Raw genomic sequence first — 25199 nt, forward strand, 5'->3', positions numbered from 1 at the left:
TTTATTCCAGAGATGGTGATGGGTGCTTTGGAGCCGTTAGCATCCTGGATAAATAAGAGCATGTTTTAAAAATCTGCAAGGGCTGCTCATGCTTGGTGCCAGAGCTCACTTTTGGCAATTGGCAGACGTTAACCCTCACTTCTGCAGACTGTGGCTTACAAGCCTGACAGTGCAAGTCAGAGTTAGGAGGCGGCCAACGTGTGCCTGCAGCAGAGAGGGTCCTGGGTTGCAATGCGTGGGCTGGCGAGGAGCAACTGTAGGGCAGGTTGCGGTAGAGGAAACATCACAGGACAGCTGACCCCGTAGTTGTCGAGAAGTACTCAGAATGCGATAGGACTCGGGTTTGCTTCAAGAAAGGGTTCAGAAACCTTTCAGTTCCTGGAGTCCCTTGCAATTCCATTAACATAGGAATGGTTGGCAGTGTGAGGGCAAAGGCAAAGTCTAAAGAGGCAGGAAAGAGTTCCTCGCTTGCACTGTCACGCTGACTAGCAATGTGACGAGTGCTGGGGATGGTGGGAGCTTTCCTGACTCCCATGGAGGGCATTCTTCACTGCAGGATGGTGCTGTCTCCTGGAGCTTGTAGGACGGTCCACGTCTAAATGCCATCTCTCCAGGGTGAAGAGTCACCCTGCCTCCCAGACCAGCCTCCCCCCCCCCCCCCACAGCGAGCAGAGGGGTTCGGCATGCCTGGAGCTCCTCAGAGTTCAGTGTACAAGGTAAAATGAAAATAAAAACAGAATAAAAACAGTTAAAACAAAATTTAAAAGAAGCAATAACAGTAATCCAAGGCTGCATGTTAAAGAAAGGCTTCTTGGAATAAAGATGTTTTCAGGAGGCGCGAAAGGAGTACAAGGTTGGCGCCTGCCTGACCTCCAGAGGCAGGGAGTTCCACAGGAGGGGCGCCACCACGCTGAAGGCTCTTCCCCTGGTGGACTCCAATCGGAGGATGGATCTAGGTGGAACCACCAGGAGCAGGCGCTCGGATGACCTCAGTGACCGGGCAGGTTGGTAAGGGAGAAGGCGCTCTCTCAGGTATCCTGGTCCCAAGTTGTTTAGGGCTTTGTACACAAGTACAAGAACCTTAAACCTAGCCCGGTAGCGAATAGGCAGCCAGTGCAGTTCCCTCAGCAGAGGAGTTACATGCTGGAAAGAGGCAGCTCCAGACAACAGCCGAGCTGCAGCATTCTGCACTAGCTCCAGCTTCCGGAGCAGCTTCAAGGGCAGCCCCACATAGAGCGCGTTGCAGTAATCCAATCTTGAGGTTACCAACACCTGTACCACCGTGGTCAAACTATCCCTGTCCAGGAGAGGCCGTAGTTGGCGAACCAACCGAAGATGGTAAAAGGCACTCCGAGCCGTGGCAGCTACTTGAGCCTCCAACGACAGAAATGGGTCTAAGAGTACCCCCAAACTACGAACCTGTTCTTTCAGAGGCAGTGCAACCCCATCCAGAACAGGCAATGAGCCTGTCTCCCGGACTCAGGAACCACTCACCCACAAGGCTTCTGTCTTGCCAGGATTCAGTCTCAGTTTATTGGCCCTCATCCAGTCCATTACTGAGTCTAGGCACTGGTCCAGGACCTGCACAGCCTCACCCGATTCAGTTGTCATAGGGAGATAGAGCTGCGTGTCATCAGCGTATTGATGGCATTTAGCTCCAAATCCCCTAATGACCGCTCCCAACGGCTTCATATAGATGCTAAATAACATTGGGGACAAGATGGTGCCCTGCGGCACCCCATAGCTCAATTGCCAAGAGGCCAAGGACTGGTCACCCAATGCTACTCTCTGAAAACGACCCCGTAGGTAGGACCGGAACCACTGTAAAACAGAGCCTCCAATGCCCATCCCACAGAGTCAATCCAGGATGATACCATGGTCGATGGTATCAAAAGCCGCTGAGAGATCGAGCAGGATTAACAGGGTTGCATTCCCCCTGTCCCTCTCGATAAAGGTCATCCATCAGGGCGACCAAGGCTGATTCAGTCCCGTAACCAGATCGGAACCCAGACTGGAATGGATCTAGATAATCAGTATCCTCCAAGAGTGCCTGCAGTTGCTCCGCCACAACCCTCTCAAGTACCTTCCCTAAAAAAGGAGTGTTAGCAACTGGGCGGTAGTTGCCTAATACCATCGGATCCAGGGTGGGCTTCTTCAGGAGTGGTCGCACTACTGCCTCCTTTAGGACAGCAGGGACCACCCCTTCCCGGAGGGAAGCATTTATCACTCCCTGGACCCACCCAGTCAGACCCCCTCGGCTTACTTTTATAAGCCAGGAGGGACAGGGATCGAGAGGGCAAGTGGTCGGCCGCACTGCTGCAAGCACCTTGTCCACATCATCAGGCCGCAATAACTGGAACTGATCCCACAAAATTGGGCAGATGGTGGCATTGGACACCTCAACTGGAGCTGCACTAAAAACAACGTCAAGCTCGCTGCGGAGAGAAGCGATCTTGTCCTCAAAGTGTGATGCAAAAAGGTCACAGTGGGTCCTTGACGGAGCCAGGGCCCCATTTGCTGGGGAGGATGTTAGCAGCCCCCGGACCACCCGGAAGAGCTCCGCTGGACGGCTACTCGAAGACGCAATGGAGGCAGCAAAATAAACCTTCTTTGCTGCCCGTACTGCCATGCAATAGGCACGATTATGCGCTCTACAGCGTGCTTGGTCATCTTTGCTTCGAGTCTTGCGCCATTTGTGCTCTAGCCGATGTCCAGCCTGTTTCATTGACCGCAACTCCTTACTATACCAAGGAGTTGAGCGGGCTCTACAGGACTGGAGAGGGCACTCAGGTGCGATCAAGTCGATGGCCCTCCGCATCTCACCGTTCCACAGTGAAGCCAGGGCCTCGGCTGGATCACCAGCTCTCTCCACTGGAAAATCCCCAAGAGCATTCAGAAATCCATTGGATTCCATCAGTCTCCTGGGGCATACCATCTGAATGGGTCCCTCACCTTTGCAGGAGGGTAGTAATGCCGTGAATTCAAATCTCACCAGGAAATGGTCCGACCATGACAATGGGGTTACTTGGACCCCCCCCCCCCCAATCTTCAGACTACCCATCTCACAGCTTGGAGCAGAACCAAATCAAGGGTATGCCCTGCTTCATGTGTTGGGCCAATGACAAACTGAGACAGCCCTATGGTTGTCATGGAGGCCATAAAGTCCCAAGCCGGAGCCCCAGAGACAGCCTAACTTAGCTAGGTCAGATGTAACAGGAAGCCATGGTTTCCTGTGAGGGCAATGAACTAATGTGAGCTTCACTCCCTTTTCCTTTCATGGCTACGAGAAACTTTTGGTTTTAAACTGACCACCATGCACCACCAAAATTCAGGAAACAGTGTTTTGTTTAAACAGTATTTAGTGAGGGTGAGACAGGATCTAAAGCCATGGTTCTCTCTAACCATAGTTGAAACCAAATCACAGTTTCCTGGGTTTGAATGACATGGAGAGCTGTGGTTAGTTTAAACTGGAAAGCAGATGCTTCTGGTCTCCTTGCAAGTGCAAAAGAGGAGCAGGGGGAGTGTGCAGACTCATAGCTACTTCTTGTAGCAGGGGACCCCCAGTTTCTTGCCACACCAGAATCGAGCCGCTAATTCTTGTGCACATGAAGCTACTTAGCTGCCATTAACCCAGCAATAGTTCCCAGCATGCAAATTCAGTGAAGGTGTATGATGCTGGTGCCACCAACCTTGGACTTCATTCCCTCCGTGAAAGTGAGAGCCAGTGGAATGCTGAGAGTCTTAGCTCAGGACGGGGGAGACCTGGGTTCAAATCCCCACACAACCATTAAGCTCACTGGGTGATGTTGGGCTCCCTGTCCAGCCTTCCTCATTGCGTTGGGTAGATAAAATGGTGTAGGGAGAGATCAGTGTTACATTGCCTTGAGCTTCTTGGAGGGAAGGCGGAATACAAACGTATTGAGCAAGTGACAAATAAACAATGTGCTTCTTTCTCATGCTCTGTAAGAGAAAGGTACACTGTTATCGCTGTGTATTCCTTAAAATTGGCTCTGATTAGGCCTCTTTTCCTCCCTCCCAGGGAGTCTGCATTTATTGCATTTCTAATGAAGAAATTGAATGGGTGGAAATAAGGAGCTTGAGCTGCCTTGGAAATTAGGCCACAGCTGTCAGCCTGACAGGAGGGGCGGCCTCTCTGGTGAGCAGCCTGGCAGAATCCAACTGCTGATTAACCCCCTTTTCAGTGGAGGTTTTAAAAAAACCTCCTGCCTTGGACTGTGGCAAATGCAGGTGGAGAGAGGCTGGAAGGTCCTCAAGGCAAATGGGATCTGGAGCGTGACACCCCTGTGCAGTGGGAATGTTAGGGCAACGCCACGCCCCCTGGCTGCTGCTGCTGCCCTTTGCCAAGGAGCGGTGGGGCACGCCGGGTCTCAAGCTGCATGGCCTCTGTTGACCCGGTCCTCTTGGTAGCTGAGGTCATAAAGTTTACGTCTTGACACTTCTGCGTCTCACCTGTCCTGTGACATCTGAGCATCAGTTATCCTCTGAATCTTTGGTTTTTAGAGCTTTTAATCCTGCTTTTTCTCTCAAAGAACCGAACATGTTTACATGTATTTAATAAAAACTGTAAAACCATCAAAATCCATCTTCAATTTTTTAAAAAAGATGGGATTGCACTGCCTCTGAAAGATCAGGTTTGTAGTTTTGGGGTACTCTTAGACCCACCTCTGTCGCTAGAGGCTCAAGTAGCTGCCGTGGCTCGGAGTGCCTTTTACTAGCTTCAGCTGGTTTGTCAACTACGGGCTCTCCTGGACAGGGTTAGCTTGGCCACGGTGGTACAGGCACTGGTAACCTCAAGGTTGGATTACTGCAACGTGCTCTATGTGGGGCTGCTCCAGAAGCTGGAGCTAGTGCAGAATGCTGCAGCTCGGCTGTTGTCTGGAGCTGCCTCTTTCCAGCATGTAACTCCTCTGCTGAGGGAACTGCGCTGGCTGCCTATTCGCTACCGGGCCAGGTTGAAGGTTCTTGTACTTGTGTACAAAGCCCTAAACAACTTGGGACCAGGATACCTGAGAGAGCGCTGCCTTCTCCCTTACCAACCTGCCCGGTCACTGAGGTCATGCGAGGGCCTGCTCCTGGTGGTTCCACATAGATCCATCCTCCGATTGGAGTCCACCAGGGGAAGAGCCTTCAGCGTGGTGGCGCCCCTCCTGTGGAACTCCCTGCCTCTGGAGGTCAGACAGGCTCCAACCTTGTACTCCTTTCGGCACCTCCTGAAAACATCTTTATTCCAAGAAGCCTTCCCTTAATACCCAGCCATGAATCACCGTATTTGCTTCTTTTAAAATCTGTTTTAAGTGTTTTATTCTGTTTTTATTTTCATTTCATCTTGTAGACCCATCCGAAATTTTTCAATGGGGAGCGGTATATAAATATTGTAAATTAATAATAATAAATGCTATTTTGGGCTGCATTAATAGAAGTATAGCTTCCAAACTGCGTGAGGTGTTGGTTCCTCTCTATTCGGCCCTGGTTAGGCCTCATCTTGAGTATTGCATCCAGTTCTGGGCACCACACTTCAAGAAGGATGCTGACAAGCTAGAGAGTGTTCAGAGGAGGGCAACCAGGATGATCAGGGGTCTGGAAAGAAAGCCCTGTGAAGGGCTCTCCCACACTAGAGGCATTCAAGAGGCAGCTGGGCAACCATCTGTCAGGGATGCTTTAGGGTGGATTCCTGCGTTGAGCAAGGGGTTGGACTCGATGGCCTTATAGGCCCCATCCACCTCTACTATTCTATGATTCTATCTCTAAATTGAGCTGCTGAAATAAAGAAATCTTGGGGTAACTAGGAGTTGGGTTTTTGTGTGAGTTCACATCAGTTCTGCTACTAGGTCCAGAATGCGCTGTCATGCACCCTGTTTTTAGTTCCAAGTGTCCGGCTCCTGTGGGTGGATCTTTGGGTTCCCCCCGCTAGCCCAAATTCTGCTCGCCTTGCCTTAGAGCAAGTCTTTTGATTGTTTTAAGCAGGCTGAAGCATCAGTTGGCAAAGGCACATTTCAGGCTGTGGGCGCTGAGCCTGAGGTGTGCTCCTAGCACCATTTCCCACTTGAAAGAAAGCAAACCCATGGCGGGCTGAACAAAGGGACCTGGCCCACAGCCAGGGAATGGGAGTAACAAATACTGTAGCTGTGTGCTTGGCTTCTACCAGCGTTTGGTGTTAGAAGCTTAGCCTGAGAGGTCCGGAGGCCATCTTTCCCATGAGAGAGCTGTGCATCCTCCTAGCAGCCCCACATGACCGCGTGACTGGAAGTGCCGAGAGACCAGCCTTGAGTGAGCATCTCCTAGTCAATCAATTTATTGAAGGCAACCAAATACAGGTTTTAGCCAATTATATACACAAAAGTTATACACAGAGTATAAAAGCATGTTATATACGAAAGAATAGATAAAATGTTATAAAATGTTAAAACATACATGCACATACAACTAAAACCTTACATCTCATCTCCTAGTCTGGGAACCTGTTAGGACCTCGTGACTTTTTATCAGCTTGGCCAGTCCGAGAGGTTTCTGACTGGCTGCTCGTGTCATGCCCAGGAGTTCTTTCCTCTGGGGTGTTGCTGCCGTCGGCCTTCGTCAGTCTGAACATGCCTCATGCACTTAGTATGTGCATTGGCTGGTGCCTCCTCCTCAAATGTTCCCTCCCCCAGCGCGGTTTGCTCACCTGCCTTGCTTTGGTATTCCCATTGCCCTAATCCCCCTCGAGCAAGGGAGGCATGGCGGAGACTCACTTTGAATTAAACGGAATGAAATTGCCAGAAATGTGTGTGCTCCACACGTCCCATGGTATTGCGGACACATCCGGGCTCTTCCGTGCAGAATGCTTCAGCTGCTGGCTGGGGTCGTTGAGGGCACCAGCTGCTACATTGCCCAAGTTGAATTGGGCCGCTTTCCAGCCTCCCACCCCGCCCCTGTGGAGAGCCCCCACGACCCTCCCAGTGGTGGAGCTGGGCAGAAAAGCAGCCTGCGTAATGGCGTCATCTGTTTGAAACAAGGAACTCGAAGGAGTCTTCTGAGTGGCCAGATTTCTTTCAGGCCCACATAGATTGCAGCTGTTGTTCCTTTGAGGTATTAGCTAAACAGTGCGCGAGGGGGGAACCCCTCCAAAGCCCATCTTTATGAAGCAGACCTGAGCAGTTTCCTGCTTTAGGGAAAGAATGTTCGGTTGTATCTTGATATGTAGAATCTTTGTGTTAAAATCTTAGGTTGTTCCATTTGCTCATTCCATTATTTTCTGCTGTCTCTTTTCTAGTTTTGTTTTAGGGCAAAACGATAACAGTAGCAAAGATACTGGAGTGCGGAGGAAGTAATCTTTTACATGTATTATGAAAAATTTAAAGCATGAAAACGTTTTTAGTAGCACCAGTATTTATGTTCCAGGATCTAGTAAATGGGAACCATCTAAGTGAAAGTTTGCCTCTTATCAATCTGTCTTCTTGTGCATTGAGCAAATATCAAATAATGTTAACAATGGCTCCAAACTTCATGAAGGCATTCTTGGATTTGGCATAGTGTCAAGAACCTGTTAAGTTATAGTTAAGAGACAAGAATCCTATGAGTATTTGAGGCAAGGATCAATCCGTGATTCTTCAAGGAGTGATATTATAATCGCCAGGAGGTGAATTGATCCTCTGATGTGCTTTATTAAGGCCCAGGGCATTAATGTTCGCCTGTCTTCAGCTGCCCCCTCCTCACAAACTATTTCTCCAACTCCCCTCAGTCTTAAAAGCAGATGGCCACGAGACTTGGAACGTTGTCTCTCCAGCAAAACAAGTCCATGGCTGCCTTGGAGTCCTGGAACCGGTTCTGTGGCTCTTTGGATCATGGGCCCGACGCCTATAACAACCTTCCCCAGTCTGGTGTCTTCCATTGCATAAATTGGACTGCAAGTCCCAGAATCCCCCAGCCAACCCTGGTCTATAATGCTTCTGAGAGAAAGCTGGGATTCTTTGTTCCCATGTGATTTCTCCAGTTGTGGTGTATCTACTTTTCCTGTGTATGAGATTATTATTGTTGTTGTTGTTATGTTTATTTATATCCCGCCTTTTTCCAGTACTGTGACTCAAGGCAGTTTACAAGATTAAAACATGTACTGTACAATTGAAACAAATAAATATAAATTAACAAAAGTTAAAATAAAATTAAACCTACAGTAAAATTAAAACCATATTAAAAAATTAAAAAATAGTAACAGATTAACAGGGGGTGTCCAGAGTAGTTCCAAAAGCCTGCGGAACAAAAAAGTTTTTGCCTGCCTCTAAAAGTGTAGCACAGAGGGAGCCAGCCTAGCCTCCCTGGGAAGGGAGTTCCAGAGCCTTGGAGCAGCCACCGAGAAGGCCCTCTCTTACGTATCCATCAGGTGTGCCTGGGATGTTGGTGGCACTAAGAGAAAGGCTTCCTCAGAAGATCTCAAAGCACAGGCAGGTTCACCTGGGAGAATACAGTATCTCAGATAACCTGGACCCGAGTAGTATAGGGCTTTATAGGTGATAACCAGCACTTTGAATTGTGCCCGCAAACAGATGGGAAACTACTGAAGCTGTTTTAACGGGAGTTGTCTGCTCCCTGTAACCAGCCCCGGTCAACAATCTGGCTGCTGCTCTTTGAATCAGCTGAAGTTTCTGAACAGTCTTCAAAGGCAGCCCCACGAAGAGTGCATTACAGTAATCCAAACGGGATGTAACTAAGGCATGTGTCACCGTGGCCAGGTCCGACATCTCTAGGAACGGGTGCAGGTGGCACACTAGCTTTGACTGCACATGCACTCCTGGCCCACTTACAAATACTGACCCAGCTGCAAAATCCCCTTTCTCCAGAGGAAAAAGGATGCGAAACAAAGGTCATTGGGGCCTCTCATCATTATGCCGTCTTCCCCATGTTCTGTCCTTTCCTCCCTTCCTCTGTGCTCATTCCTTGTGCACTGGAAATGGTGATACTTTATGACCTAAGCACTGCTCCTTTCAGAAGACTTTGTGCAGTGTCTTTGGCAATGGAAAGCACATGATATCAGCCAGCTTATCCTTACCTACCTGGGCCGCCTTACCTGGGAGTCCCAATAAACCCAATGGGGCTTGCTTTTGAGTATACATGGATAGGATTGTATTGGGACTGGAAATCAGATTTGTAAGGCTTAGACTGACTTTTACAAAAGCCACGTAGATCCTTAGGTAACATTTATGCCAGGAGAATGGTCTTTTAATATAAGTTTGCTGCCTTGTTTCTGGGTTCTGTGGCCTCACATGTACAGGACCCTCTCTAAAAAATTTTAAAAACCCAAAGCCTCTCTCCACTTGGAGGCTTCTGGGCATCCAGTGCCCAGCTGGGCTGCAGCTGGCAAGGCAGGAGGAGCAACGGAGGCATTCTTCACCTCCCGGTCCCCTCCCACCATTGCGGGGTTTTGCTAGATGGGTTGTTTTGCCCATCAGCGGGAGAGGGAAGGAGGTTGGAAGAGGCTCAGGATAGCTTGGGAAATGCCCCTTTCCAACCTTAGAGGGCAGCTGGCATGGTTCCCTCCATGCCAACAGCTGCAGAGGTGTGTGTGTGTGTGTGTGTGTGTGTGTGTGAGAGAGAGAGAGAGAGAGAGAGATCTCCGATTCCCCCTTCTGAGGGTGGAGCGTTTGCCTCCAACCTCAGAATGAGCTTTCTCCACTGTCCTGAGGCCTCTCAGACAATCTCCAGGGGGCCCAGGGTGGCTCCGTAAGGCAGTTTGCTCATTAAGAGGTTTCAGTTGGTTGATTGGGTGCCTTTATTAAATCTAAACATGCAAGTTATCAAGAATAAGATTACATACCAGTTTAATAAATAGAATCTCCAAGTCAGAAATAAACCGTTAGTATTTTCTTTTTATTTACTATCATTATAACGTACCAGAATAGCCATTTAAAAAAGTTATTCTTAGCCCCAAGAAATAAAACTTTGCCTCACCAATTGAAAATTGGTCCCCCGTAATTAATCAGCAAAGCCTTCCGTTTTATTTGTTCTACCAGGTAAGGCTTGCAGTCCTGTCGCTCTAAGCCATGTTGAGTATGGTTTTACCAGAGAAAAGCAGCATGTAGATGATGATGATGATGATGATGATGATGATGGGGGGGGGCATTAGGTGGGAAATATGAAGCTTGAGGTACAAAGGCTGATGCGAGCAGAGGGCCTTCTGTCCACGGTGTGAGGGAGGGAGGTGAGCAGCTGCTGCTGAAGGCCTGGCATCAGCCAGACAAGGCCACTGGGCCGCATCCATGCTTGGGGAGGTTGTTAAAGAACGGCCGCTTTTCCTGGCCCAGTAAATGGAGCTGGATGCCAGGATTGGCACGTGGGGAAAGAGGGAAGGGGGAGCCCCTCTTCCTCTCTGCGTTCCGCTCTCCCCTTTTAGTCCAGGGGATTGAGCCTAGACCCGCTCTTTAGCCCGTAACTGTCAATGACCTGGGCCGGGACTTGGTTTTCTGTGTTCACACTGCTCCTAATCCAGCACTAGAATCTGAAATGCAGGCCAGGAAGGAGCAAAGCTGTGCTGCGTTGATCTATCTGCAGGGTCCAGGGCAGGCGGGTGCATCTGGGTGACATTCCTTTCGCACGAGCCTTTTTTTAGATTTCCCAGGGCCACGAAAGCCAAAATTAAAAGCAAAGCAAAGAAAAACCACCTTCCCTTGCTAATTGAATCCAGACCTGCTTTTCTCAAGCCATTTCCTTTTAGACTTCTGCATGATGGGAGCAAGGCGTGAGCCAGTGTAATGTCAGAGCTTCTATTTCTGGAAAATGGCTCCTCCGCCTTGGCCAAGGGAGCCACGCTTCCCCCCCTCCGCTTCCCATTGCAAAGCTTGGGGGTGGCAGGAGAGAGACTCTGGAGAGCTCTTCCTTAACCAGCCCTTCTTCCCAGTTTCAGGCTGCTTGTGTAGCTTTTCCTTGAAAGATTTCCAGACTGTCCGTGCGCTTTATAGCCTTGACCTCTGCTGCTGGTTCTAAAAACAAGACCACTTTTCAGGCATCCTAGCCCAGAAACTAGGAGTCTTCCCTATGAGAGCACCATCAAGAATTGACCACGAACCAGCAGAGTCCAGAGGACCTGCACGTTCTTCTCTAGGTGGCCAGAGGTTAGTCTTCACCCTCTGGATGGCACCCTCTCCTGGCAGAAGAGATACACAGAGCACCCATCACTTTCCCACCTCTTGACCTGCCCAGCACACCTGCAGAGGGCTTCGGCATTGGAGGCTGACACCCACTGTTGGAGTCAGTAAGTACACCTGAGCCTATGGCTGACCCCACTTCCCTGGGCAGTCAAAGACCTCCTTTCCCCCAGGTCTTCCAGCAGGGGCTCTGGCCGAACCTGCTTCTAGCTTTAGACTGGAACCAAAATGGCCTTGGGGTCCTGCTCCCATACCTGGAGACAATGCAGGTGCTGCTGCCCCACCCTCACCCTTGATTTCCAGAGAGAAAAGGGCCAAATGTTGGAGGACAAACTCTTGGTGCTTGGTCTTTTGCCCTTCTTCTATCTTTCCTCACCACGGTTGCTCAGATGCTGCAGGGAGCCATCTCAGCCCTTGTGAGCCAATGGGGTGAAGGCTGTTATTCAAAGCTGAGTGAATCAGACAGACTGGGCCTCAGGCAGCCTTCCTCAGGCTGGGAATGATGGGTGTTGCAGTCCAACACATCTGGAGGGTGCCAAGCTGGGCAAGGCTGCTCCAAGGCCTCCCACAGGTAGTTCGACCATTGAGGTTCTTTCCCAGAGGCATCACAGACTGATTCACGACCACTCCAGCAGATCTGCGAACAGAAATGTCAGAAGTAGAAAGGCAATAAACCCAAAACAGGCCACCAGTGGCACACTCCCCAGCTGCAGTAATACTAATAGAAGTCCGGGCTAAGGGCCAGGGCACGTGGAAGGGCGAAGGGCCCTGCACAGCAGCCACTCTCCAAGGCCACCTCCAAGCTATCCATCCAGAAAGACAACTTCTCCACAAAGGCCTCTATGGGGTGTACATAATGCCAGTCATTCTATGCAGCAATCTGGTGAATGTTCTGGTAACTGGAAATTCATCTGGCATCATCAAAGTTGAGCATCTGGCAGGACTGTCAAAAACTGGTGGATTGGCTCAGCAGGAAGGTCATCCAGGAAACGGAGAAGACTCTACATTCCCACATTTTCCAGATGGCAATTCTACACTTTGGTTGGTCCCTTCTGGCCTGTTTGTCATGCAGGAAAGCACATCAGTACACACATTCGTGTCACGGTTCAGATCCCCTGAAGCAGAAGGAGTGAATGCTTTGGAAGAAGCATGATTTAAAAAAAGACTCCTGTTTCCTTTCCTTCCCATAGGGTTAATTCCAAGTCTTGAAGGAGGATCAGAGATCAAGGGGCAATGGTGATATCAAATATGCTGTGTTGGTCAAGGAGGCCTTGGTTCACAGATTTGGTGGAGATGTGGAAAAGCCATGAGGATCTGCTGAAACAGAGCTTGATCCTACATTCTCAGCCTCACATACTCTAACAGTGTGAAGGTGGAGCAACAAAGGTGGAAACAGTTTGACTACTTCAAAGAGATGCTGAACACAACGTTTTTGGCCTCTCAGCAAGCTGTATGACATCAAAAGTAAGGCTTTTCTGCAGTTGTATATGGATTAAGAAGTCATTCCCAGAGTGAAGGAGGTGCACTCAATCCAGAGCTTAATACCAACTACTCAAAGCATTCGTAGGTGACCAACCTTAGCAGTACTTTAGAGTATAGAGCAGCCTTCCCCAACCTGCAGATGTTTTGCACTTGTGGGTAAATTAAGTCACAGTAGGCTGTCATGTCATATTGAACTAGGTGCCCATGGGTGCCATTTTTGTATAGTGCCCATATTAATTAATTTATTTATTTATTACATGTATATACCACCCCATAGCCGAGGCTCTCTGGGCGGTTTACATAGGATAAAAACACTTTAAAACAGTACACACAATTTAAAACCACAAACATATCCCTCTCGTGCAGGTGATGGTTCTCCTAGGCCCCCTCAGCCAGCCAGCTTATATATGCCTCCCAGAAAGGGAGGGTGGATGGTGGAAATTGTCCAAGCAGCTGGCTTAGTACCTGGGGGGCCTAGTCCTGCAGGGAGTGGCAGTCAGGCAGAAAGTCCGCAGGGAAGAGCAGTGGTGGTAGTGATGGCAGTGGCAGCAAGGATGCAGACCAGCAGCAGCAAGCACTGTCTCCTCCCCGGGCAATGGGGCTCCCTCTCCTTCAGGTGATGGTTCTTTCTGCAGGTGATGGTTCTTACCTCCACTACCCTGCCAAAGCTTGTGACCTGTTACAACCCCAAGGTTGCCCCAGCTTGCCATGTCATGCAAACTCTCAAGTAACTCTAAAACAAGCTGTGGGTTCACATGACACAACACGCCACAGCACCATGCAGAAATGCAGGTGCCATGCAAGAATTGTGTCCATGAGTGTCTGGCACAATGCGGCAGCCCCTGTGGGTAAATTAAGCCATGGTGGACTGTCATGTTGTGAGAACCAGGTCTCTGCCTGTGTCTCCTAGACCTTCCTATGAATCCCAAGTGGATGCTAATGGTACTTTTGGCTGTCCTTTTGAACATTTAGTGAGGCTTTGTCTTAGTTCACATATGCTGAAGTTGATGCATTTAGTGGCTGTGCCCTCAATATAACAGTGAGCTGGCCAAGAGGGCACTGTCCGCTAATGAGAGTTGCATATTTCCCCCAAAGATAAGATGGTCATCAGGCTGACCCATTAACCGACACGCCAAGGTTCTCGGGGTTTTTGTAAGTCTCAGGAATTGGTCCTGCCAAACTTTGGCCCTCCGCGACCGGGATTGGTGTGAGAGATGTGAGAAGGGCTAATTGGTAAGAACTTCCACACCTTGGAAGAAGGAAGCCTTATTCCTAACTTGTAATCAATATTCCTTTGGAAGACTTGCTTCTAGAATATCGCTCTCTCTTTTTATTTTATTTTTTTATTTTGCCTTCCAGGGCCAAACCCTTGCAAGGTGGCTTACCAATAAATAAAAAATAATTTAGAATTAAGAGCATTACAATAAAACGAATTCATAAAGCAGTACTGTCTAGGTGGGTGGCCACAGGCCAGTGAGGAATGTTCCACTTCATGTATGTAGAGGTCACTTGAGTGAAGGAAGACCGACTAAGAAGCCTTCGAGGGAAGGCCTCCTTTGGAGATTTGCAGCGGTGGCGTTGGGGCATGCCTCTACGAGGAAGGCATCTCCTTGGCTGAAGTGGCCTTTGGGCAGATGGTTCTGCAGGTGATCTCTGTTTCCTGAGGCGAAGTCCTCCCCTACTGAGTGATTTGGGGCTGGGTGAAAACCAGAAAGGGCCATCTTTGTGGGGCCTCCCCTACACCACCTCTCCCGTATGTGCCTGTGGGGGTGGAAGCCCCACGGGAATGTTCCTCATTTGTCTCCACCATTTCTGGTTTCCTTTAAATTGGTTGACAAGTTTGTCCTTCGGTTATATATTCCTGTTGATTAACCAAGTGACTCGGGTCAGAATTTTCATGCTCTTTCTGTTCTGTTGGGACATGTTGTATTTCCCAAATAACTCCCGCCTTATTGAGAGACAATAAAGAGGTCTGCCATGTAATCCACAAAGCTTTAGTCAGGCAATAAACATCTCTTCCCACCTGAAGAGAGTTCAACCTCTAGGAACTTTCCTCTAGGCAAAACTATTTATTTATTTATTTATTTATTTATTTATTTATTACATTTTTATACCGCCCAATAGCCAAAGCTTTCTGGATGGTTCACAAAAATTAAAACCATGAAGAACATAATAAAACAACCAACAACGAGAACTAAGCGAAGCAATTGTCCTTTCAAGAAGAACAAGAAGCCTTTTCCCAGAACACTAACATTTTCAGAGATCAGGTCTGGCAAAGGTTCATTCCCAGCTGGTGAAGAGCCCATGAGAGTCACCTCCCTCACTCCTCGAATAGGCTGGTATGTTTCTGGCGCCATCAGTTTTGCTTCAGAATCTGATTCTGATCGATCGCCTGCAATTCCTTCCCCTAGCCTAAGGGGAACAGGCCTAGTCTGGTCAAGTTGGAAGGTGGCGCTATTCGAGATGTAAAGTCTGCCCTCCAGGGCATGTGGAACGATAGGAATGTATGATAAGTAAAGTTTAAACACCTGGTTTTTGTAAGCATTAAGGTTTAAAAACAAAAACAAAAAACACTTTAATCTCAGAACCGGAATCCTGTGGGCAGAGGTGGTGTGGCAGCAGTGCAAATTCTTCTAGCCCTAGAATTTTTCTAGGCCTTCTGAATCTTTCACCCTTCTTGCAAATCCTTGAACTGTGTATTCAGAGGTATTTTGCTCATCTGACTTTATAAGAAGAGGAGAAGGGTAGTCGTTGTGGGAGACTCCCTGCTGCGCGGGATTGAAACTCAAGTATGTCGCCAAGACCCATGGGCTCGCCAGGTATGCTGTCTCCCTGGAGGACAGATTAGAGACATGACTGAAGGGCTGCCAAAGCTCATAAAGCCCACTGACACATTCCTTTTCTTCTCATTCATGTGGGGACAAATGATACTGCCAAGTGGAGCTATGAAGAAATCACATCAGACTTTGAAGAGCTGGGAAGGAAACTCAAGAACTTTGGGGCCCAGATAGTTTTCTCATCCATCCTCCCAGTTCTTAGAAGAGGAATACAAAGGGAAAGAAGAAAACTCTGGGTGAACAACTGGCTACGAAGGCGGTGCCGACGTGAGAGATTCGGATTCTGGGACCACGCGCTACTCTACTTGGAAGATGGACTGCTGGCGAGGGACAGGTTGCACCCCACAAGGGCTGGGAAGAATATGTTTGGCCACAGCATGAAGAACTTCATCAGGAGGGCTAAAAACTGAATCCTACGGGGGAGGGAGACGTAAACTTGGAGACAACAATGGATGAAGGCTCATGCACCATAACAGAGAACAGCTCTAACAGCACCCCCAAATAGTCTTCATAATAGTATAGGAAAGAAGCCAGACTCTAAAGCACATGGTCTTCAATGTCTATGTACTTATGCCCAGAGTATGGAAACAAGCAGAAAGAACTTGAACTCCTGAAAAAGCCTAACGTGGACCTGGAGGATGTTAACAATTACAGGCCGGTGGCTAATATCCCCTTCCTGGGCAAGGTGCTTGAGCGGGTGGTTGCAGAACAACTCCAGGCACTCTTCAATGAAACGGATTATCTAGATCCATTTCAATCGGGCTTCAGGCCTGGTTTTGGAATGGAAACTACCTTGGTCACCCTGTGGGATGACCTTTACCGGGAGACGGACAGGGGGAGCGTGACCCTGTTGGTTCTCCTGGATCTCTCAGCGGCTTTCGATACCATTGATCATGGTATCCTTCTGGATAGGTTGTTTGGGTTGGGAGTTGGAGGCACTGTATTGCACTAGTTCCGCTCCTACTTGGATGGCCGAGTCCAGAAGGTGGTTCTGGGGAACTTGCTCTGTGCCATTTAGGCCATGGGGTTCCACAGGGCTCTATTTTATCCCCTATGCTGTTTAACATCTACATGAAACTGCTGGGAGAGGTTATCCGGAGAAGTGGGATGAGGTGCCATCAAACCCAGTTCTACCTCTCCTTTTCATCAAACCCAGGTGAGGCAGTGGCTGTTCTGAATCAGTGCCTGAGCACGGTAATGGACTGGATGAGGGCCAATAAACTGAGACTCAATCCAGACAAGAAGGAGGTACTGTTAGCGGGTGGTTCGCCTGAATGGCTAGGTGATGTTCACCCTGTCCTGGATGGGGTTGCACTCCCCCTAAAGGATCGGGTTCATAGTTTGGGGGTGCTCTTGGATCCAGAGCTGTCACTTGAGGCACAGGTGAACTCAGTGACAAAGAGCACCTTTTATCAGCTTAGGCTGATATATCAACTGCGCCCTTATCTGGACAGAGATAGCCTAGCTACAGTTATCCATGCTCAGATAACCTCTCGTTTGGATTACTGCTATGTGTTATACGTGGGGCTGCCTTTGAAAACGGTCCGGAAACTTCAGCTGATACAAAACAGGGCTGGAAGATGGTTAACAGGGACAGGCCGATAAAACCACATTATGCCAGTGCTTTTTCAGTGTCATTGGCTGCCAGTCCTGGTCCGGGCCCAAGTCAAAGTGCTGATATTAACATTCAAAGCCCTAAACGGCTTGGGGCCAGGCTGTCTGAAGGAACGCCTCCTCCCATATGTCCCTGCCTGCCCGAACCCTAAGGTCATCCTCAGGGGTCCTTCTCCGTGAGCCCCTGCCAAAGGAAGTGAGGCAGGTGGCTACCAGGAGGAATGTGGAATGAGCTCCCTAAGGAGGTTCGCTTGGCACCTACATTATATTCTTTTAGACGCCAGCTGAAGACCTTTTTATTCTCCCAGTATTTTAAGTCTATAAAATAATTTTGACCTTGCTGTTTTTAATTTGTATTTTAAATTTGCATTGCTGCTGTTTTTATCTTGGCTGTGCTTTTGTGTTGTGTTTTGTGTTATGGTTTTGTTTTGAATTGTCTTGATGTTTTGAACCGCCCAGAGAGCTTCGGCTATTGGGCGGTGTAGAAATGCAATAAATAAATAAACTCTTAATACATGAAGGCAGATATCTAGGTATAACTGAAACTTGGTGGGATGACTCCCATGACTGGAACACAGCAATTGAAGGGTATAACTTCCTCAAAAAAACAGAAGAAATAGAAAGGGAGGCAGAGTTGCATTATATGCCTGCACAGAAATACAGGCGGATCAGACTGGGAGCCCCATCGAGAGCATCTGGATTAAAATAAATGGGGCAAGGAATAAAAGGAACATGATAGTCGGAGTCTACTACTGACCACCCAATCAAGGGTGGATTCCTGCATTGGCCTCGATGGCCTTATAGGCCCCTTCCAACTCTACTATTCTATGATTCTAAGGAGAAGACAAGGAAGAAACTTTTGAAAAGCAAATTGCCAGTGTTTCATGGAAATCCAATGTAGTAGTAATGGGGGACTTTGATTACCCCGATATCTGTTGGGAGTCAAATTCTGCCAAAAGGGACCCTTCCAAGAAATTCCTGACATGTGTGTCTGATAACTTTCTCCTACAGAAAGTAGAGGAAACTAGAATATCAGCTATCCTTGACTTGATACTGAACAATAGGGATGACTTAGTGGATAAAGTTGCAGTTACCGGACCTCTGGGGGAAAGTGACCAAGTCGTACTTGAGTTCTTGATTTTAAAAGGAAGCAAAAGCTGAATGTAGCCATACACATACTTTGGATTTTAGGAAAGCTAATTTTAATAAACTCAGAACTATGATAAGTAAGTTCCAATGGCAAGTGACCCTAATGAGAAAAGGAGTCCCAGATGGGTGGGAGTTTTTTTAAAAAGGAAATGTTGAAGGCACAATTACAAACAATTCCAACAAGGAAAAAAGACAGAAGACAACAGAAGAAACCAATTGTTAAAAACAATATACAAAAATTAAAAACCACAAGAACATGCAAAACGCACATACATTTAAAACCATTATAACAATTTGACAAACGATATTTGGAACCTTCCATTTCTTGGTGGTCACTTTCCAGATGGTGAGTGAGGCCAAAGCCCCCAAATCCCGCTTGTTTTAGCTTTCAGCTCTGACTGAGAGGCTTTTCAGCCTTTCAGGATGGGTGTCATGCCTTCCTCACATTCTTCCAAGGATGAAGAAGAATCGAAGGTAGCAAATCCAGGTGAAGGGTCTAGCACGGAAACCGCTCCAGAGCCCTCACTGCTGCATAATGATCAATGCCCTGCTGCAGCCCCTCTGTCAGATTCAGAGAACCACGTTCGTTCCACTGACCCCTGCAGAGCGAAGGAGGCTTCATGTAAAAGAGCAGCGGAGGCGGGTGTCGGTCCGTTTAAGACAAAAGGCCTCCCAGAAGATGGGGGGCTAATTACCAGCATCTGCTCCAGGACGCTGAAGTTAAAAGCAGCTGAAATTCACAGGCCAGTGTGAAAGATGCAACCTCGTCATTCCTCAGCCTGATTCTAGACCCTGAGCCTTGCCCTTACCTGTACACCTTGACTTCCTTGGATTTTGGGACCCTGGTCTGGAAAAGGACTCTTTTCTGCTTCAGTGACTTTACTTTGTGGAACCGGTAAACTTCCAAGCCCTGCATATGGCCTGCCCGTGCCAGTGCCATGCCTCGCCCTCCCTCCTTGACAGGTTTATTGCCGTGCTGATCTGCAAGGGATTTATGGCTGTCCCCGGAATTCAGCTTTGGTCAGCCGGCAAAGCCTGACAATGAGGCAGGGAAAGCTGTACAGAAGCCAGGAAACGGCCAAGTGGTGGTTGGGGTGAAGGGGGAGGGACCGCCTAGGGAACTCCAGAGGGCCTGAAGGGGCCATGATTCCGAGGGAGCTGGCTGATGGTCCAGACGCTGCTCCGAGCGAGCTGGCTGATGGTCCAGACGCTGCTCCGAGCTTCATTCGCTCAGTGGCTCACGTGTCACTCTCCAGTTTGAGATGAGAGGCTCGTTCTGTGCTCATCAGCTTTTTTACAGAGTCACCCTCTTAAGAACCTGAAGCTGTTTCTGCAACCATGGTCTAGATGGGGGGTTCTGCTTCTGAGAGTTCCTGCCCCTTGCTCTGAAGTAAGCGATTGGATTGGGCTCCTGGAGGCTGTTGTCCTCCGACAGTGATGGGACCCGGAGTCTTGCTTTGTGATGAGCTTGCAGGGGCAAAGCACCATTTCTTTGGCTCCCTCCGGGGGCGGTGGTGGGGTTCCTGGGCACAGGGAGCCTCCTGTGATTCGGATGAAGGCTGATGAGCAAGCCTGAACGAACGCCCATGGACTGGGCTCTCTGTAGTTTGGGCTTGGGGCTCATCGAATGGCTATTCTCGGACTTCAGGAGAAATCTTTCAATGAATTATTATTCTGTACTGGAAATAGATCAAAAACTGAGTTTAGAGCCTTTAGAAGGGCTGGAAAAGAAAACTGATCAAGTCTCGCCTGGGGTCACTTGAGGGCAACGCAGGTTCCCATGTCTTTTGAATGCACGGAGCTTGTAAAGCCCGGCTTGTTAGAGGCAGCAGCGCTGGGCTTCGTGTCAAGCGTCCTCAGGCAAACCCTCCAGTGCCGCAGCAGGCTTGGCGCAGGCACACACACACACACACACACACACACACACACACACACACAGCAGAATCGAGAGAAGCCCCAAGGGAGACCTGGCTCTCAGTAAAACCGCAGGGATTCCTGGGTTTGTTAAGGGGAGCATTTGTTCCAGGGCTGCTCACATCCTTGTGATAAAGCCTTCAGGGAAGGTTCTGAGTCAGAACCAAAGGCGTTTGGCTGAGAGGACAGAGCACCTCCTTAGAAGCGGGGGTCTGCAGGCCGCCTCTGCTGCTCCCTCCACCCCCCACCCCCCGTGAAGGAAGCCCCTCTTCTGGGAGGGTTGGGACGCGTTCCTCTCTGCTGCACTTCCAGTACGCAAAACCCCGGGCAGCCTCCTCACTTGTTCACCCTGCAATCCTGCTAGAAAGATCATTACCGTTCCCATATGGGGCCCATAGTGGCAAAAGGCAGGGAATGAATGAATGAATGAATGAATGAATGAATAAATAAATAAATAAATAAATAAAATATTTTGATAAATAAAAATAAATACATTTTATAGACGGGAAGACGAAGCTGCCACAAGCCTGCCTTCCTCCCTCTCTTTCCCTTTTTCTTCCAGAAAGTCCATTTTGCCTTCTCTCTGAACTCAAGGTCATTTGTGGAACAGCAGTGTTTGACCCCTGCCCTTCTTCTTTTTCTTCTTTTCTTGACCCTTTTGTACTTCTGCTTCTCCCCTCCCTCTCTCTATTATGTTGTGGGGGGGGGCTGGTTTGGGCCACAGGCCTGTTGGCACTTGCCAGCTGAGCTTGCCATTAGAAGGAGCGGAGCCGCCTTCTACGTGCCGAGCCTCCCACAATGGCGCAAGCTCAGCTGAAGCCTCCCGTGGGAAGCGGTGGGTGGGTGGGTGGGCCTGCCATGAGGCCCATCAACCCAGACTTGCTGCAGGGGGGATTTGCTCCTGGGGCAGAGGCTGCTTGTCACCTGTGTAGCTCTGCGCCTAAGATGTTTCTGAGGCCTTTGTGTGTGTGTTCTACATCATAGAATCATAGAATAGCAGAGTTGGAAGGGGCCTACAAGGCCATCGAGTCCAACCCCCTGCTCAATGCAGGAATCCACCCTAAAGCATCCCTGACAGATGGTTGTCAAGCTGCCTCTTGAAGGCCTCTAGTGTGGGAGAGGCCACAACCTCACCAGGCAACTGATTCCATTGTCGTACTGCTCTAACAGTCAGGAAGTTTTTCCTAATGTCCAGCTGGAATCTGGCTTCCTTTAACTTGAGCCCGTTGTTCCGTGTCCTGCCCTCTGGGAGGATCGAGAAGAGATCCTGGCCCTCCTCTGTGTGAGAACCTTTCAAGTATTTGAAGAGTGCTATCATGTCTCCCCTCAATCTTCTCTTCTCCAGGCTAAACATGCCCAGTTCTTTCAGTCTCTCTTCATAGGGCTTTGTTCACAAGGCTGTTTAAAAAAAAAAAAGGCGACTTTTTTTGCCAGCTCCTAATCTCCATTTCTTGATGCCCCGAAGGCAACTGTGTCTGCTCCTGAACGCAGAGAACATCTTCCACTCAATGGCTGATATCCTGCTGCGAGAAGAGGACCTCAGGTTTGCCTCCACCATGGTCCACACGCTCAACACGATCCTCCTGACATCTTCTGAGCTCTTCCAGCTGAGGAATCAACTCAAGGATCTGAAGACACCGGTAGGTTGGCAGGGGGTGGGGGAAGGGGCGATTGACTTCCCCATGTAGTGCAGCCTCTCTTCACCCTCCTCTTAAGCTAGTTGGGAGCTCTGTGTGCAGCTCCACCTTCTCCTTGCCCCTCCCCATGGCCCCCAATCGTTGCGTGGTCAGCCTCAGCGCTTGCTGAAGCTCAGCTTCCCTTTCTGTGCACAGGAGCACTGAGCCGTTGCCTCTCTCGTCTTGAATATGGGCAACACCAAATCTCTGAATGTTTCCTCTGTTTTGGTGTGTTTGAAAGGAATGTCCTGCTTGCAAATAGCTGCCACCTGTTGGCACGTGATGTGTCCTTCTGTCCCTCTTTCAAGGAGAACCGCTTCCCTTGGAGCTTCGGTAGTTGTGTTGTATCTGCCGGAATCCACTCTTCCGGACAGGATGGAAGCAGCTCCCAAACAATTTATTTATTTATTTATTTATTAAACTTATATACCGCTCCCATAGCCAGAGCTCTCTGGACGGTTTACAGAAATTCTAAAATTGAGGTAAAAACAAGTATACAAAATTTAAAACTCTAAAACACAGAACATACACACATAAAGCATTAAAAACTGATTAAAAATTTAACATGTGGGTAATTATGATGTGCTGCCATATGCCTGGGCAAAGAGGAAAGTCTTAACCTGGCGCCGAAAGGATAGCAGCGTTGGCGCCAGGCGAGCCTCATCAGGGAGACCATTCCACAGTCTGGGGGCCACCACCGAAAAGGCCCTATCCCTTGTTGCCACACTCCAAGCCTTTCTCGGAGTAGGCACCCGGAGGAGGACCTTAGATGTTGAACGTAGTGACCGGGTATATTCACGTCGGGAGAGGCGTTCCGTCAGGTATTGTGGTCCCAAGCCGTGTAAGGCTTTATAGGTCAAAACCAGCACATTGAATTGGGCTCGGAAACATACAGGCAGCCAGTGCAAGTGGACCAGAGCAGGTGTTATATGGTCGAACCTTCTGGCTCCAGTTATCAATCTGGCCGCTGCATTTTGCACGAGCTGCAGCTTCCGAACCGTCTTCAAAGGCAGCCCTACGTAGAGCGCATTGCAGTAATCTAACTTGGAGGTTACCAGAGCATAGACAACTGAAGCCAGGTTATCCCTGTCTAGATAGGGATAACCAACTACCAATTGTGTTGGTAGCCTTGGTGGCCTTGGCATGGCGCGGGGCTCCTCTCCTCCCGCAAAAGGCAGCGTTTCGTGCAACATCAGCCTCCCTACTACGCTTGTTGCGTGGTTGGTCTGCTAAGATCTATCCCCCATTCTGACAACCAAGGATTCCGGGGAAGTGCGAGAGCCGGTGTGCACACACGCACCCTTTCCTCCTTCCCAAGATTTGAATGAGAGGCCATGGGCCCCTTCGGCTCCCAAAGGGGTGGGCGTGGACATTCAGGCCTTGTTTTTGTCTGTTCATGGAGGATGGGTCACAAAGTGGTGATGGTCCCCAGCACAGAAGGCTGCCCAGCTGGCTGGGGAGGCAGCACTCTCCCTCCTGGCCTCTCCTTCACGGCTGTCTTTTGCTGGAGCAGTCCTCTACTGGAATGCCACTCTGCCTCCTTCCTCCTAGGCTGGGACATGCACAGTAGCCCGGCTCTCTCAGTTTGGTGGATGGCTGAAGCTGAGGGGATGAGCAGGTGGTCCGAGAGCATCCTGTGGCCCTGCTCCCCTCCTCTGAAAATGCCACATAGGTAACTGTTTTGAGAGCATGACACCAACACGACTGGATAAGAGGCAGACTCAACATCCACAAGGAATTTGGCCTTGTAGCTGCATTCCTGCCCAGCCCTGCTGTTGCTCCCGGCTGCCTCTGTGTTCTACCGACGACGAAGCGCAGATCAAACATTCAGCAGCTCTTCAGGAACCGGTGCTTTATTCCATTCCCACCGTATCTGCCAGTGCCTCGTCTTTGGGCACCTTTCCTCCGTGGTCAGGGGGAGGCCATAGGCCGGTGCCCCTGAGCAACAAAGGCAGCTGCATTTCACTGGGGGACGTTGCCTCTGGAACAGTTGGAGGGTCCCAGGTTTAAATTAGAGAACAGGCACCGAGGCTAACCCTTTGGGGAAGCTTCCTAGTGAGAGAAGAATCCTGTAGTGGGTGAGTAACAGGAGGTTTCACAGGCAAGGTTGGGTGACGGGTAGCTTTTCCACTGGCAGGGGGAAGGCCGGACTCTCTGACTCCTGGGCTGCTCCTGTGTCTTCCTCCCTGTGAACGGCGGCCATTGCCTCAGCCCCCTTCCTGAAAGGCCACGTCCACTTCAAGACACAATTTTACCAAGAGTTGAGAACTTCCAGGAGCAGCCCCATCTTGTCCGCACGACAGGAAAGCAGCCATGGAATGGAGTTCCATTCTGAGGATCTTGGGGTCAGTCCATTCTTGGGGTCACTTCAAGTTTCGAAATTCGCTTTGGAAAATGCCTCCCTCCCTCCACCATCACTCCCAGCTTGCTATACGCTGCCTGAAGAGGTCTGGTGTCTCTACCACTGCTAGTACAACAGTACAACAATTGCACTGTTGTTAGTGAACACTTCAGTTACATCAGCCAACAGCCATGCTGGCTGGGAATGATGGGATTTGTAGTCCAAAGCATCTGGAAGACATCAGGATGGAGTAGGCTGGGCTGCATGTTTATGTGCCCAGCACTGAACCATCAGGGTCACAGACCAGTACCACAAATGGCTTCTGTAAAATGGCCTCGAGGCTCCTGGATCAGTGTCTGTTTGGCTGTTTGCAGTCCACCCCCAGCCATGGGGGTTCTGAGCCTGTCCCGGCCCTCAGCACATAGCAGGTTGCCATGCTGTTCCCTTTCCTCTAAAAGGGCCGGGGTTGGTCCAATGGCGGCTGACCCAGGGACCTTGGTACTTTTGGATCTGCCCCATTTCTGGAATTGGGGGGAAGGGGGAAGAGTCTGCATTTAGGAGAGAAAGAGGCATCCCATGATGGGGCTTCGGGACAGAGCACTTGTGAGACCTTGGCATCAATCCCTGGCAGGGCGCAGACAATACTGGCTGAGATGGGCCAGTGGTCTGATCCAGCATAAGGCAGCCTTGTATGTTCTGTCACTCCAATGTCACCTTGGCCTCAGCTGGGCTCTCAGCCGCCTGCTGGAAGAAAAGCGCTGAGAAGTGAGGGTGTGCAGTAGCTCTGTGTCCCTTTCTGTTTTCTACATCAGTGGGAGAGATCTACCACCATCTCACCTTGCTTAGCTCAGATCTTCTCGCTGTCTTGTATAAGTGAAGCACAAGGGTTGCTCTGCCCTGTCCTCCTCCATTGGCTGCAGGGGAAGAACCCAGGGGCTGCGTTTCCCCCCATCCCACACGTTGCCTCCCTAGCTCTTCCCAAGGGCCCAAACCAGCTTGCTCTCTCAGAAAGGCGTCTCAGTTCCCTCCCTCCCTCGCAGGTAGTCTGTGT

At 49.5% G+C, this 25199-nt stretch overlaps 1 protein-coding gene across 1 annotated transcript in view; it reads left to right on the forward strand.

The window, feature by feature from the left end:
* VAC14 (VAC14 component of PIKFYVE complex) overlaps positions 1-25199 on the forward strand; it is a 106071-nt gene that overhangs the window by 65238 nt on the left and 15634 nt on the right. The window contains exon 15 of the mRNA XM_063141531.1: positions 21597-21771. Coding sequence (XP_062997601.1) covers positions 21597-21771 — 175 coding nt within the window. The remainder of the gene's footprint in view (positions 1-21596; positions 21772-25199) is intronic.

This window comes from Elgaria multicarinata, chromosome 14 (assembly GCF_023053635.1).
Source record: "Elgaria multicarinata webbii isolate HBS135686 ecotype San Diego chromosome 14, rElgMul1.1.pri, whole genome shotgun sequence".
Taxonomy (NCBI): domain Eukaryota; kingdom Metazoa; phylum Chordata; class Lepidosauria; order Squamata; family Anguidae; genus Elgaria; species Elgaria multicarinata.